The 19,797-nt window shown below is 37.1% G+C and overlaps 1 protein-coding gene across 3 annotated transcripts in view; it reads right to left on the minus strand.

The window, feature by feature from the left end:
• Positions 1 to 564: 564 nt before the first annotated feature.
• The window catches only part of G3BP1 (G3BP stress granule assembly factor 1), a 43,752-nt gene continuing 24,519 nt past the window's right edge, over positions 565 to 19,797 (minus strand). For all 3 annotated transcript variants that reach the window (XM_072824426.1, XM_072824427.1, XM_072824428.1), the window contains exons 5-12: positions 16,928 to 17,018; positions 15,195 to 15,288; positions 13,817 to 14,018; positions 12,511 to 12,612; positions 11,967 to 12,078; positions 11,634 to 11,762; positions 11,124 to 11,233; positions 565 to 7,737 (exon numbers count right to left, since the gene is read on the minus strand). In XM_072824426.1, coding sequence (XP_072680527.1) covers positions 7,531 to 7,737; positions 11,124 to 11,233; positions 11,634 to 11,762; positions 11,967 to 12,078; positions 12,511 to 12,612; positions 13,817 to 14,018; positions 15,195 to 15,288; positions 16,928 to 17,018 — 1,047 coding nt within the window. In that variant the 3' untranslated portion in view covers positions 565 to 7,530. The remainder of the gene's footprint in view (positions 7,738 to 11,123; positions 11,234 to 11,633; positions 11,763 to 11,966; positions 12,079 to 12,510; positions 12,613 to 13,816; positions 14,019 to 15,194; positions 15,289 to 16,927; positions 17,019 to 19,797) is intronic.

Genomic DNA, 19,797 nt, shown 5'->3' on the forward strand with positions numbered 1-19,797 from the left:
ATTACAAAGCTCCTCACCCTTTCCCAGAAGAAAATATGATAGTATGTCTTTTATATGGAAATTCCTTTGTATATATGTATAAACTTGGTATGGCCTTAATGCTGCAGTTAAGGATTTGTTTGGCTACCACCTTAAGCAGCGTGTTAAGCAATCGCTTCCTTAATGTAACATTTTTACTTCTTACTGGACTCTTAACCTGAAACAACCGATTCCCTTTTTACCCCTTACTCCATTTACCTCCATTTTTGCATGAAGTCATAAAAGTTATGGCAGTTATTTTTTGGCTTATTAAAAAAATCTATTTCTGCAGTTTGAAAATGTAATGTAAAATTTCTGTGATACATGTATATAAAAATATATTTATTGAACCATCCATATACACATATCCATGCTGATTCCAATGGAAAAAAATTAAAAGTTTTCTGAAATTTTCTCTGTGGTTAACTCATAGTTACTGTTTAACCCGCTTTATATGTAAAAAAAAAAAACTTTTGAAATACTGTGATTACCTCAGAGAGGAACCTACATTTAATCTGGAAAACATCATTTCACTTAAGACAAGGCTTTATGTTGTTCATTCAAGAAATATTTATTGATAGGTACTATGGGAGATACAAAGATGACTCCGACACAGATCCTGCCCATAAGGAGCTTACAGTCTAGTAGGGGAGATAGAACACATACATGGGATACATGGTCAGAGCTATGTTTCAGTAAGATGAACCTAATATTGTGTATAAGGTAGGCGGGGGATCAGAACAGGTAAAAGAAGCCAAGAGTCCACTGAGATTATCTGAGTGTGGAGGAGATGTGAAAGACTTGAGGTAGCAATGACAGGACTTAGCTTGAGTAAGGAAAAAAGCAGCAGAGGACGCAGACATGTGGCATGGGTGACGACATGAACTGAGAGAACAATGGGTTCAGTTTGTGAAAAGAAATCAAAGTTGGCACATAAAATTTTCCTGCATAGGAACGAAGTGTCTAGGATAGGCTGGGTGCAGAAAGAAATGGCCTATCACCCAGACCAAGGATGGAAGTACCGCTGAATGACCAGTGACTTCCTCCCTCCTCTGCCCACCCCTTAAAATTTCCCAACAATTCCCTCCACTATGAATCATCATAGTGCCTACAATTTATTAAGTCCTATCTCTAAGGCATGCCTCACTTGTAAGAATGAAAACAGAAATACGTTAATTTATTCAACTCAATGAGTCATCTTTTAAGGATTCTTTTTATGGAAGTCACTGTACCTTCTGGTGAAATACAGGGATAACCCCCTAGTCCTTTTCCTCTAGGAGCTTATGGTCTAATAAGGTAGTAAAACAGATATAGGTCATTCTAATTGTAGGTTGAAGGGGTAAATTATGGGCTAGGAGAAAGGTATAAAGTGCTCTACGAACACATATTTTTAAAAAACGAAGGTTGGGACAGAATCTCCAACAGGAAGGGCAATGTAAAAAGGAATCAGACAAGAATAAATTTGCCCCCCATTTCAAATTCTGGCCAAATTAACCCCAAAAGGGGGGGGGGGTTCCACACTCCCATCACAAATCTTTTCTCTTAGGGAAAAGAAAAATGCTCTTGAACTGGGTCTTGAAAAAAGTAATTTCGATGGCAAGAGAGTTGGGGAAGGGGGATATAGATGCAAGTCTATCTTCAGGGAAGAAAGAAGGCACTTGAAGCCACAAAATCAGCAACGCCAGGCTTATTAGAAAAATCCTAAGTAATTTATTATCATGGCTGGAGCATCACCTCCATGAAGAATGGGAGAATCACTGGAAAGGAAGATTAGGACCCTGATATGTACATGGCGCTGCCAGGCACTGAACAGGGTACATGCCTAAGACCAAATTGCTGCCCCTTAGGAGCTTACAGTTATAACAATACAAGGTGGGGGAAAGCACCACAATGTACAGAATGCAAAATGCTGAAGGATTTAGGAGAAAATTACAGCTGAGTTTCAGCTATTAACACATTAGGATACCCAATAGCTTTCTGACAGCTAGTAGTAAACCCATCCCTGAGGGGAGCACAAGGTAATATCCTTAGACAATAGGCCCTGGTAGAACTGGGCATTAAGACAGTTCTAAGAAAATAGAGAAAAACTGGGTATGAAAACCGAGCTATAGTAGCAACTGAATAAGCATATAAAATGTGGCTCCTTCCCTTTTCTCCCCACATCTTGACCTTTAACATCTCTGGCTTCCTACTGTGAACCTAGGGCAGAGTGGTGACTCTGGAGGTGCTCCATGTTACTTCTATAAGCCAATTTGGGACTCTGTGCTAATAATCTATTCTCTGAGCCATCTATCTTTTGAAAAATGAAGGGGATGTTAGTCTTTTCCAGCACTAACTACGATTCAATGAATTCTAGGAGTCTCTCCTGCCTCTTATGGTTAATAATCAGAATGAGAAGAAAAACTTAAAATATTATGTTTCTCACTTAGAAATTTTTCACCATATAAATCACAAGTGATTCTTATCCCATGAGCTAAGTTCCACATCCACCCATTCTTCAAAATCTAACATCTACCTATATAAACTTATTTGTAACATGATGTGTTCTACATAATCTAAAGCATACACTGTATCTTTCAAGAAAGCAAGACCTGTTCTTCTCCCCTAAAACTCCCTTATGCCAGCTTTTTGGTATAATGTCTTCATTTAAAAGGGCCAAATCAGTGAATATACTCTTCACAAGAACATTTAAGAATTTAAATCAAATCCAAACAGGTGACATCAAAGCTTGGGGGAGAAAATCAGTAACCAAGGTGGTTAATTACAGCAATAGTTAAAACTGTTTATATCCAGATTAAACAAGATATAATTGTCTAATTACTACCAAAAATACAGGCAAACTTCCCATAAGCAGGTTTCTGAAAAATAAATACTTGTTAAATTCAATAGTGAATTTCTGGTAAACATCCCTTAATTTACTTTTTTAAAAGACAAGACACATTGGATGGCTGTAAGTCCCTTAGGAATCTGTGACACTGGCCATATTCCAAAGTTCTCAAATGAGTACAGATTTCTATAATTGGCCAGGTCACACGGTCTATGGAAGTAACTGTGGTACTGATTTCCAATACGATTTTCCTCTCGTAGGGAACTAAAAAAAAACCTACCCGGTTCAAGTGGAAACTGGAGAGGCTGAGTCTGTCCAAGGTTTTCAAAACAAGTCATATAAAAAGTAAACAAGCTTGATTGTAAGCCAATACATAGGTATAATCAAAACCAAAACTGAGTATGGGTTTTTTAAACCATTGCTAATCAGATTTTTACTCATACAGGCCATAATGAAACTGTTTCATGAAATCATGAGCAAAGCAGACTAATTTTAGCCATTATCCTGAGCTAGCAACGTATCTATTAAGAAGTAATTAAGTTTTATCTCACATGTGCCACTATTTCTCCTGTAATACAGTCTAAGAGTTCACAAGCCTACCTATGGTCCCCAGAACCTCAATATCACAGTAAACAAATACAAATCCCAAAAGTATTACCTTAAAATAAGAAATATTTACTTATCTACTGCCACATGGCCATTACTTGATCAGCAACTGCCCACACTAAATGTTGCTAAGTTTCTAATACATTCTTTAAGGTTTCTAAAACATTTGTGGAAGACTCTAATTGTCCACTGCCCATCTGTAGTATATTACACTGTTAGCTAAAACCCCATATTCAAACTAAAGTTGAAGTTGCTTTTTCTTCCACAAGGTTCAAAATTGCTGAACCAAAAGGTTAACAATGATCTTGTTTGTATGCAGTTCCTGAAGATTCTTTTAAGTAACACAAAAATAAAACTTCAATAAGTTATCTTTAGATCAGTAGACAAATGCAATCATTTACTTAAAAGAAATAAGCCACTCAGCATAAACAATGGACTATAAATTTAAACCTCATAGGAAGATTATTTCCATATAGATTTCAACAAATTGTTTTCTATAAAGTGCCACGTTTCCCACTAAATTATTAAACTCTACAAGGAATTTCAAATAAGGGGATGAAGAAAACTATCAAAGGATGGCAGTTATAAGCACAAAACATAACTGCTACAAACCCACCTGGATTAAGGTATTATAAAAAGTTACCTTCCACATTCAGATTTCAAGGTTGTCCTACATGTATTTAAAAAAAACAGATGAAAAAAAAAAAAAACAGATGAGAAAAAATAACCTAAGAACAAGTCATTGTTACTGTGTTACTACAGTCTATACAAATCAAAAGGAGCCCTGCAAAATCAATTGTTTCCTTATCTCGTTTACCTTCAAGGAAATGGAGAATGCTAACCTTTCTCTGAATGTTACAGGCTTGTATCTGTACTGTAGTAATTTATTATGGCCATGTCCTATTCTTCAGTATGTCACTTGAATGGAAATAGGTAGGCATCAGGGTTCTAGAGAAAAAGCATCAGTTTGGAGGCCAATCAGCGCTCCTTGCTACATGGATGACTTAGAAGCTTAGTCATTTAACTGCTCTGACGCGATTTCTTATTCATCTATTGCTTTCGGAAAAAATAGCACCTAATCCACAGGGTTAATTGTGAAAATTAGCTTCTAACCTAAAACCAAAGTGCAGTTCAACTAATACTCTGGGGGTAACCTACCCACCACCCAAAGCCAAATAATGGTTTTTGGATTATCCACTTCACCGCTCCCAGCAAAAGCTCAAAAAGTTGAGAACGTAAGAAAAAAAAAAAAAAAAAGTTGAGAACGTAGTAATACACAGGTAAGCCCAACCTCACCACAAAGGAAAACATACATTTTTTTAAGGCCCAAGATCTACTGCTTACTTTCAACAGGCCTTCAAAAACTAAGACCATCAAACCAAACTAATCTTACTTAGCTAAAATACTCATGGGTGAAGGATTTAAAGCTCAGCAGAAAATAACTGTACACTGGGCCATTCTTACAGATGGAATCTTATTTTAAAACCCAAAAAGATGAATGTGATGAGCTGATGCTGCCTATAGAAAATCTTGTCCTAACCTATTTTCGTTTTCTACGTGTATGAATATGTAGGTACTAGGTTATCATATTTATTTTATCAGCAATAATGTAAACAATGATACTGGGATTTTTCATAGTGTTAATCATGATGCTAAATCTGACGTAAAGTCCAATGCTATTTAAAACTCCACAACCATCCCATTCTGATGACTTGAAATTACTAAAGCAATCTTTTGTTTTCTAAGCTTATGCAAAAAGTTACAAGAAGCATCTAACACATTGTTACTTCCTCTCCAAATATTTCTTTAAAAGCATACATGGGTACAAATAAAGTGAGATTATCAATTACCTACAGTAGATGTTACTATAATTCCTGAAAAGAGATTTCTAGTTGCTAATTAATTTATCTGAGATTATTTTTCAAAGGACTGAGTCTTCACTCTGGCTGTCCTCGTCCACCCCTCCATCCTCCATGCAGCATTATAGGGAATGAGGAATATCCATCTCAGTGGGGTTTGCTTCACTTCTATACAACATTTGGCATTGCTGGCCCCATCCACTAAATGCCAGGCGTGTTGTCTCTTCCCTCTGCCCCAAATCTCATCCATTTCCAAATGTTCTCTAGGATGTAACAACAGCTTGAGCTGAGAATCACTGCATCCAGCTGGTGCCCTTCAACTACTAAGAAAAAAATGCCTAGTGAGGTGTATAGATGAGCATTTACTTGTGAAAAATGACTTCTAGGTTATCCTTAATTTATGACCCTACTGTTACTGCAACTGTATTTTTTTTTCCAAAAACAACTTCAGCTAAATTTTTTATTTCCACCACAGGCTTAATATAAGCTACAAAAGTACAAGCTGAATTTCTTCCAATTATCACTGGCCTGGGTCAAATGAAGTGGTTACCAAATAGTTATTTAAGCTGACCCAAAAACAGCCCTGTGACCCAGTTATATAAGTTTCTTTATGAAGGAGAATATGCCAATTTTCAAATATTTCAGGTACTGAGAACCGATAATGTCAAACTTCATTTTAGTTTAAGACTACACCCCTTCAGCAAAAGTAGAGTTTCCCAGTAACAGCAAAACAAAGATTCCTATTCTACTCATATTCTACCCTCAAACAGTCCTAATGATGAATACTGTTAAGAAAATAAATAAGTTAAATTTGACAACCTTGTTGCCCTTCAATTAGTTTCACAAGTTATCAAAGGCTTGCTTCACAAATGTGTAAACAAAACCTTCACCCACCTCACACACAGCACTCAAAAAATTAACATACTATGTAAAACGAATATTAGTCTATATTGCCAGATTAATTTTTCTTCCAGAAATATTTTAATAAAAATTGGCCATTTCCAAGAAACACCCACTGCATGCCCATCAATAAAAGAGAACCATAACAAAATAGAAAATTTACCATATGGCTATGATTTAAAGAAAAAAAACGGGCAGACACTAGAGCACAAAGTCCAATAATAAAGTTATATTCCTTTGTATGGGGCTATGATTAGGATTCTGAACAGATTTCAAAATAAAAATACAAATGCTGGACTATTTAGGTCAAAGGACCTCCATAGAAGCATATCTGTCCTTAAAGGCATTCCAGTTTGAGACTCAATTTTAAGAATAAGGCGTAACAAATGAACAGAAGACATACTAGGTGAAAAGAGGGATTCTTCAATCCCAACATACTCTACACCTGGTAAAACAAATCTAGACTTTTGTTTTTTTCCTTTAACTGCCAAGGCTGGAATCAAAGATAAATAGAAGGCACAACAGTTTTGCTCTGGTTTTATGTTATTTGGATTTTGGGGTTTCTTTTTTGTTTTTTGGGCTTTTTGTGTTTTTGTTTTTTTTTCTTTTTTACAAATACAAATTAAACATGAAAAAACTCTACTTCAAAAGAAATCTCAATCAGTTGCATTCTAGACATTTAAAACCTATCTCACAATTTAAATGGTAAAAACAGTAAGTTTGTAATTGTTTGGTGATCACATATCAAAAGAAAAAAAAAACTCTACTAATACCTTTTATTCAGTTTTTAACCATACCAGCAAGAATCAGAACTGTCAATTTTTCCAATGGCAATTTCTACACACCAGAAGGTAGTCATGACTCTCAAAGAACAAACAATCTGGATTTTTCCTGCCTTCAAATGTTTATCAAATCCTGTGTTTCTCACAGGCTTTTGCAACACATAGAAAATAAGAAATATTCCAATGAATGAAACATACCAAATGTCAGTAATAAGCAAGACACATTCCTTTGGGGAAACGGCTGTTAAAAAAAAAATCCAGTCTGTATATGCAAAAGTAAAGCAAGGAAATTCAGTCTTTTTCTCTTCTTTAAAAATCTGTTTTTCCTAAAATATCATTCCACAAAATTGGAAGTGAAGGACTAAAAGGTGAGGAGAGGGAAGGGCGGGAGAGGGAGCACACATCATTAACACAAAAAGTAAAATTGTACAAACTTAAGCAGTTTATCATAGACTAGGGTCAAACTCCAGGATACCAAACGCTGGTGTAAGAAATTCACCATTCTGCAGGAGCTGTGTGAAGATCAATGAAGAGCAATTCACTGCCTTGGAGCGATTCCCCTTCCCACTCCAAATCCGGGTTTCTGCACCATGCCTCCACGGGAAGGGCCTCGCATTCCACCACCCAGCCCACCTCGAGGGCCTCCTGGTCCCCGCAGGCGGTTATCTCGCCGGTCCCCTTCGCGGGCAGCTCGAGTCTTCTTCTCTTCCACATTCAGGCGGACCTCACCTCTGAACATGATGGGCTGTAGGAATCAAGGTAAGCAGACTTAACAGAGTGCTTATGGGCTACCAACTACCAGAGATAAAACAAAGCTATTATCAAGAACCAGCAACTTATAAATCAGCTACATTCTCACTTCAGTTCTTATTTCCAAGTTAGAATACGTAATTCTCCCGATTAACAAATACATGGAAAGGTGGGAGTTAGATACACAAGCTAGTTCAAACAAAGACAATTTAGGGCAGCCCCAGTGGCACAGCGGTTTAGCACCGCCTGAAGCCCAGGGTGTGATCCTGGAGATCAGGAATCGAGTCCCACGTCAGGCTCCCTGCATGGAGCCTGCCTCTCCCTCTGCCTGTGTCTCTGCCTCTCTTGCTCTCTGAATAAATAAATAAATAAATCTTAAAAAAAAAAAAAAAGACAATTTACATTAACATAGCAGCACAACTAACTCTCATTGTACTTGTTATTTTCCCCACAGAATTACATAAACAGAATATATATAATTGCCACCTTCTCCATGGATTTGAAGGTTTAGAATATCTTCCATCATCACCTAACGTGGAAAGACTGTGCTGCACAGTATTTACGTAAACTACATATACATCTCAAAACCATCATTAATTTCATCTAAACAGAACTGGAACAAAATGCTATTTGCCTTAACAAAATTTTGGAAAATACTGAAGACAATAAAGATAACAAAGCTTAGCAAAAGAAAAAAGACACACCCACACTAAGTCTTGGGCCTTCTTTTTAGCCCAATAGATCTGAAGTAGAAACCAAAGGGTTACTAGAGATAGCAACGACTTTAATTTATGCTCCTCACTGGCACACACTGGTTTTCTAAGTGACATATTTTTTAAATAGATATCTAACAGTGCTTACCATGCAGAGAAGTGTTCTGTATACTTCACACTTATCTCATTTAATGTCCACTGCCACCCCTGAGAGCTGTCATTACACCCGAGACCAGCAAACCAAGGGCCAGGAAGTTTATGGAACTAACCCATGGGTCACAACAGAATAAGCGATGGAAGCAGAATATAAACAAAGGCATCCTGACAGGCAAGTATACGCTTTAAACCACAAAGCTATACTACTGCATGTCAAACACCATGGTCCTCTGTCTTACAGAAGCTATAAGAATTACTGAAGAGAATATGGTAGAGGAGCCAACACAGTAAGAAGAGGGAAAGGCAAGCTACTTATGAAATCCCAGAGGACAAAGGGGAGATATGAAAGTACACATGAAGAAACCTGCCTGGGGGGGGGGGGGGGGGGGGGAGAAGGCCTCTGTACAATTTTAACTTACATTTAAAATTCTGATTAAATACGTATTTGTACTTGTACATTAATAAATACATTAAGACTAAGAGATTAAAAATATTTATATAACTTTAATATTCACACTATAGAAACCTCTTCACACACATTAATATGAAGCCCTGCTCCAGGAAATATTCTATATACAATGGGAAAAACAAAACCATAGTAAGGTCTAAAAGATAAGGGGAGAGAATTTGAGGGGGGGATGTTTTAATAGGTAGCAACAGAAGACATGTGAGTTATCACAAGGGTAGAAGCAACTTGAATGAGAAAAATGTAACATACAACGCCTTTCTGAGGAAATTTTATTTCAAAGAATTCTTAATGGTTTATCTATGTGCATTAAATGAAAAAAAAAAAAAACCTCACACCTTGGACAATGAAAAGCCAGTTATCAGATCTGACCTCTTCTGGACCTCTGTGAATATCCTACCCTCTAAGGATAAATTCAAGCCTGTACCAAAAATGCTGGCCACTGGATCTTTTCTGCATACAGAATGATGGATTTACACATAAATGGGACATCTCCAGGTTCAATATTCTGTGGCTATGCTAAGACTAGACACTGTTCTCTCCTCATTTCTGTGTTCTTTGCAAGAGAAGCTTCATAAAAAGTGGTTAAATAGTTTGAAAGAATAGAATACACGTGTGCAGATTAGGACCACAACATTAAACTTTACAGTATAGCCATCAACACTGTAAAGAACATCAGAGATTCTATACAACCCATGGGAAATAATAATCTAAATTTCTATTACATGGTTAACAAAACGTGTAGCTTTAATCAGCAAACTGAAATATTAGTTGTTGTCAAGGGCTGCAGAGAAAGGGTATGAGGAAAGACTGCTTAATGGACAAAGGGCTTACTTTTGACAAAAATGTTGTGTACTTAGGTGATGGTTGCACAACCTGTATTAAAAGCCACTAAATTTTACATTTTAAAATGGTTTAATTTTTAAAAAAATAAAAAATAAATAAATAAAATGGTTTAATTTTGGGATACCTGGGTGGCTTAGCACCTTCGGCTCAGGGCGTGATCCAAGGATCTGAGATTTAGTCCCGCATCGGGCTCCCTGCAAGGAGCCTGCTTCTCACCCTGCCTGTCAGGTCTCTGCCTCTCTCTCTCTCTCTGTCTCTCATGAATAAATAAATCTTTTAAAAAATAATAAAATAAAATGGTTTAATTTTGTATTATGTGAAGTTCACCTCCATTTTTTTTTAAAGTGAGATTTTTTTTTAACTCCCATAGTCACCTCAGTGAATTAGTAATATTATTACACTTTTGTTATTCTCTACTACTACAAGACAGGATCTTTTCTTAATTAAAGATATGGGGAGGTGCGCCTGGGTGGCTCAGTTGGGTAAGCATCTGCCTTCAGCTCAGGTCATGGTCCTGGTGTCCTGGGATCGAGCCCCAGGTCAGGCTTCCTGCTCAGATCAGAGCTTGCTTCTCCCCTCATTCCTCATCCTGCTCATGCTCTCTCAAATAAATAAAATCTTAAAAAAAAGAAAAAGATACGGGGAAAGGGAAAGGTTCCTTATGAACTACACAATAGTAAGATTCTGATTCTATAAAATCCTTCTATTATTAGAAAGCACTGGTAAGAAGAGTTCTGTTAATAAAAGTGGTTCCAGGTAGAGTGACTCCAAACCTAGACAACTTATAGAATAAAAGGAGAAGCTCCTCATAGTTAAACCCAGATAACAGTCCTATATCAAAATTGCCCAGGGGAAACTGACTCAGCTAGAAGTACATTGTATTTCATCTCCTAAACCAGAGGCCTCACCAAGAAAAGAAATCTGCATAAATTTCGGTGCATTGGTAACTATTAGTTATTTCAATCTCTTCATTCAAGGTCTTCAAAATTAAGTTAGACAGAAGTTTTGTTACTTTAAACTCCCAGGCAAGTCTTTTAACAATGGCCAATCACCATGGAATGAATATATTAACCAAATACATTGGAGTGAATACTACTTTACTTATAAGACAGTTTTACGATGAATACATTCCAAGATCCAAGATAATCTTGTTTTGTTTTTTTTTTTAAATAAAAAAAAAAAAGATCAAAAACTGCTTACCCTGTTGCTAAGGACCTTTTGAACAGGCTCAGAATCATCAAACACAACAAAACCAAAATTGGGTAATTTCCCGCCACTGTTAATGCGTAGCTCCACCACATTCCCATAACCTGGAAGTGAAACACAGACTCTCAATGTATGAGAACATTTCCTTTAAATATCATACATACACTATCCAATGATAACCACTAGTCACGTGGATACAGACCACTGGAAGTGTATCAATTCCAAAACAAGAAATGCCTTAAGTGTAATAAACACTGGACTTAAAGGACTTAGTATGGAAAAACATAAAATAACTTATTTTTCTATGTTGAAATGATGTTTTAGATACATTGGATTAAATAAAATATTAAAATTAAATCCTCATTTCTACGTTTTAAAATGTGACCACTAAAAACAGAAATGAAATGTGGCCACTTAAAACTTATAATTACATATGTGGCTCATCTATTTCTATTAGACAGCACTGCATTAGATGAATCTAGTGTTTATAACTCCATAACCTACTTTGAAAAAAATCTTTAAGCTCCGATTTGTCAACTTCATGTGGTAGATTGCCAATAAAAAGTTGGTGACTATCAGGGTGTCTCACAATTCTTCGGGGCTCAACATCACCTTGCTCACCAGCCTCACGGACTTAAGAAACAAAAACAGCAATGAAAGATAAAGACAATTTTCAGTGACTATTTCATTTAATAAATTTTTTCTCCACCCCTAAAACCAGGTAATTTCATCAGCTCCACAATTTTTTTTAAAGTAGAAAATATCAACCACCCCTAAGACACAAGCTCTCACCTAAAACTCCCCCAAACTAGGTAAGTCACCCTTCTGAGCTCTTACTTGGTCTGGGGCCCCTCTGGGGAGGAATATTTATCCGCTGTTCTCGCACTCTTTGATCTCTCTGAGGCCTCTGTGGTGGAATCTGAGATTCAGGTTTAGATTCCGGGCGAGGCTGAAAAATTTATAAGTCAACTGCGTTAAAAACAAAGCAAGCTTACTTTTAAAAGTTTCTTCGCTAACAATAAGGTTTAAGAGAGAAAAATGACAGAGGCACCTGGGTGGCTCAGTCAGCTGAGCATCCAACTCTTGGTTTCTGCTCAGGTCATGATCTCACGGTCCTGGGATTGAGGCCTGTCATACTCTGTGCTCAGAGCAGAGTCAGCTTGTCCCTCTCCCTCCCCAACCCTACACACCCACCCCAGCTCAGTGCAAGATTGCACTCCTTCTTCTGACAAATAAATAATGACAATTCTCTCACAAATTATTTAAAAAAACACCTTGGACTCTGCTCTGTGCACCAGCTCCCACATTCTCTAAACCTCTGTGAAACCAAATTACATGAAATACAAGCAAATATGCCTAATACACAAACTTAGAAACTCACCTGTGAAGCTGGTACTTTAACAACATGAGGTGGTATCCCAGTAACTGGAACAGCTCCACTGGGTGGAAGGTTCTTACTGGTCACAGATGCCCAAGAAAATGTCTAAGGGAACAACAACATTAGTGGCTTGACCATATCAAAACAATATAAAAGCTCTTAGTTATTAGATTTCTCATACATATGAACCACATTTTCAGATAGGATAGAGTTTCTAAGTACCTCGAGATTCCTTTTCTCCTCCTACTTAGAAATTTAGTACTAAAATTCCCTTACTCATCAAGTACCAGCAAAATATGAAAAGTTTAATAAAATTCTCTCCTCCAAAACCAGATCTTCCTATGATTCCTCCAACTGATGTGTAAACATCAACCCAATTACATCAACTTTAGAACTACTCTGAACACCTTTTCAATCTATGCACATCAAATTTACCAAATCTTGCTACTTACTACATAAAGATCTTCACTGCCACAACCTTAATCCCAGGTGTCAGTTTTCTCTCCAGGACTACTACAATAGCCACCTAACTAGTCATTCCTTCCTAATCCAGCCAACCTACTTTTCTACCCGCAAGCAAAGTTATTTCACATTTCTCATTCCTACTCACCTAATCACTGCCAGAGACAGATCAAAAACTGTTTTACCAATAGTTCCCATACTTAGAACAATGCCTAGCACAGAAGCACTTGAATTAATTGTTAGATAAATGATGTAAGAATCCTGACTACATAAATAAAGCATTAAAACATATTCCCTCATGGAGCATCAAATGTAAAGGTTCCGGGATTTCAGTTAACATCAGCCTAATGAGACTCAGGAATAACTGAAAAGCTTCAAACTTTTGAAATCATGTATTCTAATTAGAAGAGTAGCTATTATTTCAGTAGTTTCTACTTCTACTTTAAGGTTATCCTCAATTAGATTTCAGAAAAAAGAAAAGTCTGCTATGCCACAGTATTTTTCAAAAAGATATATTATCACTTGTTGGTTATAACAAGCATGTCATAATTTGAAATAAAATATTTTTAAAATGAGGGCTTATTGACATGGTAATAAAATAGCACCTGAAATTTCTGGTCTTAAAAAAAAAAAAAGAGAGAGAGTATTAAAGTTTCCTTAGGAGGGGAGGGGAGTTACTTTTATAAAATATGCATCTTACTTCTTATCTGAGGTATGGCTCAGTATGTAAGAAATTTCCCTGAACTGAAAAACATACCTAGGAAAGTCAATGAAACACTAATAAAGGAAGAGATATTTTTTAAAATAAATCAGAAATAGAGTAAGAATAAAAAGACACATTGCATACCCTCAAGTCTTCCTGTACTGTCTGAGCTATGTCCGTAGGTGCTGGAGAAGAACTCTTCTGAGTATCCTCAGGAGCAGTTTCTTCCAATACTGGCTCAGACTTTTCCTCTTGGATCTCAGACACAGGTTCTTGCTCTGGTTCTGGTTCAGGATCAGGTTCTGGTTCAGCAACAGGTTCCTCTAAATGTTCTTCCAAGTCATTGCTTTCACAGGAAAATTTAAGAAATATCATTATGCCTCAAATGATTTAGCAAGAAATTCCGAAGTTTTTATTAACTATAGATATCTGAACCAAAAAAATAGCTCCCTCTCTCCAAAAAAAGATCTAGGAGTTCCATTATCTGCATATTAAAACAAGACTTTTTAGAAGAAGCACTCAATGAGCAAATCTTACTGCAATCAGATTTGCTAAAGTCTGATAAGTAAACACATCAAAACAGATCAAAGATGAACCAAATCATGATTTTCTGTCACAATCCCAAAAACTCACAATTTACTCACAAAAGACAGGCTGTGGGGAAGGGGAAGAGAGGTTACTCAATGTGTATAGTTTTAGTTTTGTAAGATGAAAACTTCTAGAGATCTGTTGCACAACTACGTGCATAGAGTTAAACATTACTACACAGTGCACTTAAATTTCATATGATGCAGTTTTTACCATCAAAAAAGCCTCTCAAAGAAATCACCCAAATAATTTAGAAGAAAAAAATAGTTACGATTCAGAATACTAGCTCTTAAAACTTCCACACGAATCACATATTTGTTAACACGGCAGGTGTTTTCCCCCTGAAATCTAATTTGGCTCATGTCTGTGGTGAGACAATAGATTATTCTCAACCAGCAACCCAGGTGAGTGGTGTGGTTTGTCCATCACCACAGCTTGAGAAATACATGAAAATATCCTTTAAGCACTAAATACTAACACCAAAGGTTTCATTATTACGTGGCAACTAACAAATATTAATTTTTATTCCTATCAAACATTTCTGTTCTGGATGTAGAGAGAAAAAAAGGCAGCTTAAGACAGTCACACATTTACTGTCTTGAGTTAATAAAGCCATTTAATTCATGTCTGAATTTCTATCAATTTATGCCTGATCTCTAAATAAGTCCTTCAACGTACTTCCCCCAAAGCACTTAATGCAATGCCTTCTTACATTAAATACTTGATAAGAAGTCCCAGAATCTGTTTTTCACCTACTGTCAGAAAGTTACAACATTTTTGTTAGCTCAGAGATACTAAAAGCAAAAGCCTTTCTTTTAGGAAATAACTTATATTCTGAGATAATTCTGCGAGAATATGTAACTCCCTCCAACCAAAGAGAACACAACCCAAATTCTCATGCAGCCTTAGACAGATGAACACATTTTTTCTTTACCTGACACTCTGATCATAGAAAGTTCCAGAATCATCAGGTACCACCTCAGGTGTCTGCTGTCTTTCTTCAGGTTCCTCTACCTCTTCCTCAGATTCTACATAAGAAAACAAATTTCAAGGAATTTGTGCTTATTTGTCAAATATAGCTGACCCCTGAAGAAGACGGTTTGAACTATACAGGTCCACTTATATGCAGATTTTTCTTGATAAATACAGTATTGTAAATATATTTTCTCTTCCTTATGATTTTAATATTTCCTTTTCTCTAGCTTACTTTTAAGAACACAGTACGTAAAATACATATACAAAATGTGTTAATTGATCGTTTATATATCAGTAAAGTTTCCAGTCAACAGTAGGCTATTAATAGTTAAGTTTTTGGAGAGTCAAAAGTTATACGGGAATTTTCTACTACGGGGGGGAGGAGGGTGTCAGTGCCCCTAACCCCCATGTTGTTCAAAGGTCAGCTTTATATTCACTTTCACAATCCTCACTGTGGGTGGAGTGATGAGGTGGGATGGAGGAGTGGGTTAAATACCTGCTGGGTGATAAAGGAGTATACACTTATTGTGATAAGCACCAGGTGTTGTACTAAAGCATGGAATCCCTATATCATACACATGAAACTAGTATTATGCTGTACGCTAACTGGAATTTAAACACTTAAAAAGAAGTAATGAAATAAGCATATATATATAAATGTAAGTCAATTATAGCAATTTGGTAAAATTATAGCAAAAGCTTTAAGGACAGAATTAAGGCTACGAGAGTGTTTGAGTTAAGAACATGGGAATCTAGGTCATACTGTCCATAATTCAATGCAGGCTCTACCACCTAACTAGCTATACAATATCAGGCAAATTATTTCTCTGCCATCTCAGTGCTCTAATCCATTAAATGAGAATAGTACTTATCTATAGGCCTGCTGTATTACACAACAAATACAAAGCCCTTAGAATCAGCCATATAGAAAACACTAATATACTAATTATTATTGGTGTTTAGAGACAATTCGTCATGGGTTTGTGTTTCTGCACATCTTACAACTAAAGCAATGGCTAACCTTTGTTTCACTTCCTAAATTTCTTAGGAACATTTAAACATCAAACAGCCTCAGAAAATACTGTCTCCCTTTAAAGCAAAGAGCAGGCATGTTTACACACATTACAAAAGATTTTGATTCCTTAAACTTAGGGTTCCAGCTCTATAATGCACCCGACTCCAATGCAGGTATCATATGAACTTCAGGATATCCTGTGGAAATTGTGGCAAAGGGATCCCTGGGTGGCTTAGTGCCTGCCTTTGGCCCAGGGCTTGATCCTGGAGTTCCAGGATCAATTCCCACATCAGGCTCCCTCCATGGAGCCTGCTTCTCCCTCTGCCTTTGTCTCTGGCCCTCTCTCTCTCTCATGAATACAGAAATAAAATCTAAAAAAAAAAAAAAAAAAAAGAAATACAAGAATTAAATTTAAAAAAAAAGAAATTGTGGCAAAAATACATTATCATGTTGCAGTGACTAATTATGTACTCATGACTTAGAAGTTTTGGGTCTTCCATGAAACAGGTTAGCTCTTAAGTAGGTTAAAAACTGAGACCCTTTCTCCGTCTTGACAATTAGAAGTTATTAATGAAGAAAATACAGAGTGTAATGAAAACATTCGAGAAACCCATACTCTCTTCAGGTCAACCTGATGCCTTCAAAAAAAAAAAAAAAAATTGAGACAAGTAACTTACCCTCCTGAGGCTCAGTGACAAAGCCACCAAAGACCTCATCTTGGTATCTGAAGATATCATTGTGAACGTAGAACTTATTCGCAACAGAGCCCTGCAATGGCAACAAAAACTTTGATTTATTCAGCAGACTTTCAAAAAACCAAATCACCCTACACCAGTGGTTCTCAACTAAGGGCAATACTGCACCAGAGACATTTGGCAGTGTCTGGAGAGATTTCAGTTTTCACACAGGGGAGTGCAACTGAAACTACGGAGAAGAGGGCAGGGATGCTGCTAAAACACCCCACAATGCTCACAACAGCCAGTCACAACAAAGAATTATTTGGCCCAAAATGGTTATACCAAAGATGAAACACCCTGCTCTACATTACAGCCATTAAAAACTACATTCAAATATAGTGCTACTTAAAATACCAACAAATGGATATCCAAACATTGGTAAAGCTCTAAGTATGTACAATGCCACACATCTCAAATCATTTTTTGGACAATAAATACATACTACCAATTGCAGCAGGTATTTAAAATTCCCTTAATTCCCTGTATCCAACAGTATTGATAAAGCACTCAATAGTGGTATAGCTGAAAAGGTTTGCCCACACTAGGTAGAAGACGCATGGGAATACAACCAGTTATTCAGGTTTTTTTTTTTTTTTTTTTTTTTAGTTTTTTAGTCATTCAGTTTATAACACTGTCTTCATCTGAAGAAACGATACCACCTTACAGCTTTGAGTATTAATATTAGCTTTGAGACAATTCATGTAAAAATGCACCTTATTATGGTAATATCAGATTCTTCCTCTTTAATAGTAAAAGGAACTGTAATCAAACTGGAAATAACTGGTCATCCTATCCCCACATGATTCTTTATATAGTTAGAAGTGCCTCAAGTTTGATACTACAGATAATCTAAGCCATCCTCTGAAACTTATGACTAAAATGAAACCTGTAGTTTTTCAAAAAGATAATCGAGTTATTCAAACTGTAAAAGGACAGGGTTTTAGATTCATTACTCTGGACAGAAAACTATCTTAAAGATAATGCTAGAGAAAACATCTAGCCAGCAAGCCGCTATTGAGCCACTTCCACACACTTGTGCAGATAGGCATCCTGAATGTGTTCAGTCTGCACCAGTCAGGAAGGCAGTACAAATATAATTATCAACAGTACAAATATAGTTGCCAACATAAATTACCACCCATTCATGACAAGCATGATAACTAAAAGGAACCAGGGTTCCTTGAAGAAACAGCAGATTCCAGGGCCGGGGCTAGAGCAGGGAAGAGTCCAAAATGACCCTGAAACATCTTGTGTCACAGAAGTTAAAAAGTACTCCCCTGGAACGCCTGGGTGGCTGAGAGGCTAAGCCTCTGCCGTCGGCTCAGGGCGTGATCCTGGAGTCCCAGGATCAAGTCCCATATCAGGCTCCCTGCATGGAGCCTTCTTCTCCCTCTGCCTGTGTCTCTGCCCCCGCCCCCCATCTGTCTCTTGTGAATAAATAAAATATTTAACAGCAACAAAAAAAAATTTACTCCCCTCACCAAGACAAATACAAGCCAGCTTGAAGGAGCTCAGACTTAACAGATCTGGGATATTTTAGTCATTAAGTTAATCGTGGGTTAAATCCATTAAATAAACTCCACAAGTGACAGCAGATAGAAGGTGGAGTACTTTATAGTAAGATGCTAACTAATGAATACCAAATGACAGAAATAGATAATCACTATTTATAGCCATCAGAAATAGCAGCTGACTACGCAAGAATCATGCTAAAACTAGCATACACAAAAGTTTGATGAAGAACGAGATAGCTGAGTGAAGTAAGTCAGTCAGAGAAGGACAAACATTATATGTTCTCATTCATGTGGGGAATATAAATAATAGTGAAAGGGAATATAAGGGAAGGGAGAAGAAATGTGTGGGAAAGATCAGAAAGGGAGACATAACGTAAAGACTGCTAACTCTGGGAAACGAACTAGGGGTGGTAGAAGGGGAGGAGGGCGGGGGGTGGGAGTGATTGGGTGACGGGCACTGGGGGTTATTCTGTATGTTGGTAAATTGCACACCAATAAAAAAATAAAAATAAAAAAATAAAAATAAATAAATAAATAAGAACAAGATAACTGCAGTCTCAAAGAAATGAACCACAATGTATTTACTAATAAATAAAAATACTAACTTCATAGTGGCAAACGTGTAATCAATGTTAATAACACTAAGACTTAAATGACATCTAGTGCCCTCCTAATGTGGGGCGGGCACTGAAGGACACTAACATGTGCATAACCTAGATCTAATCACAAGGAAATAGACAATTCAAACAGAGATATTCTATGAAACACTTTGACAGTGCTCTTCAAAAAAGTCAGTGCCTGGGGATCCCTGGATGGCTTAGCGGTTTAACGCCTGCCTTTGGCCCAGGGTGTGATCCTGGAGACCTGGGATCGAGTCCCACATCGGGCTCCCTGCATGGAGCCTGCTTCTCTCTCTGCCTGTGTCTCTGCCCCTCTCTCTCTCTGTGTCTCTCATGAATAAATAAATAAAATCTTAAAAAAAAAAAAAAAGTCAGTGCCGGGCAGCTGGATGGCTCAGCGGTTTAGCGCCACCTTCAGCCCAGGGTGTGATCCCAGGACCCTGGGATTGAGTCCCAGGTCCAGCTGTCCAGCTCCCTGCATGGAGCCTGCTTCTCCCTCTGCCTGTGTCTCTCTGTCTCTCTCATGAATAAACAAACAAAATCTTTAAAAAAAAAAAAAGTCAGTGCCATGAAAAACATAAAATTAAAGAATTACTGATGGTTAAAGGATACTAGAGACACGACAACCATATTATATTATGTGTAATCCTGGACTGATTCTTGGACCAGGGGAAAA

This window comes from Canis lupus, chromosome 4, assembly GCF_048164855.1.
Source record: "Canis lupus baileyi chromosome 4, mCanLup2.hap1, whole genome shotgun sequence".
Lineage (NCBI taxonomy): Eukaryota > Metazoa > Chordata > Mammalia > Carnivora > Canidae > Canis > Canis lupus.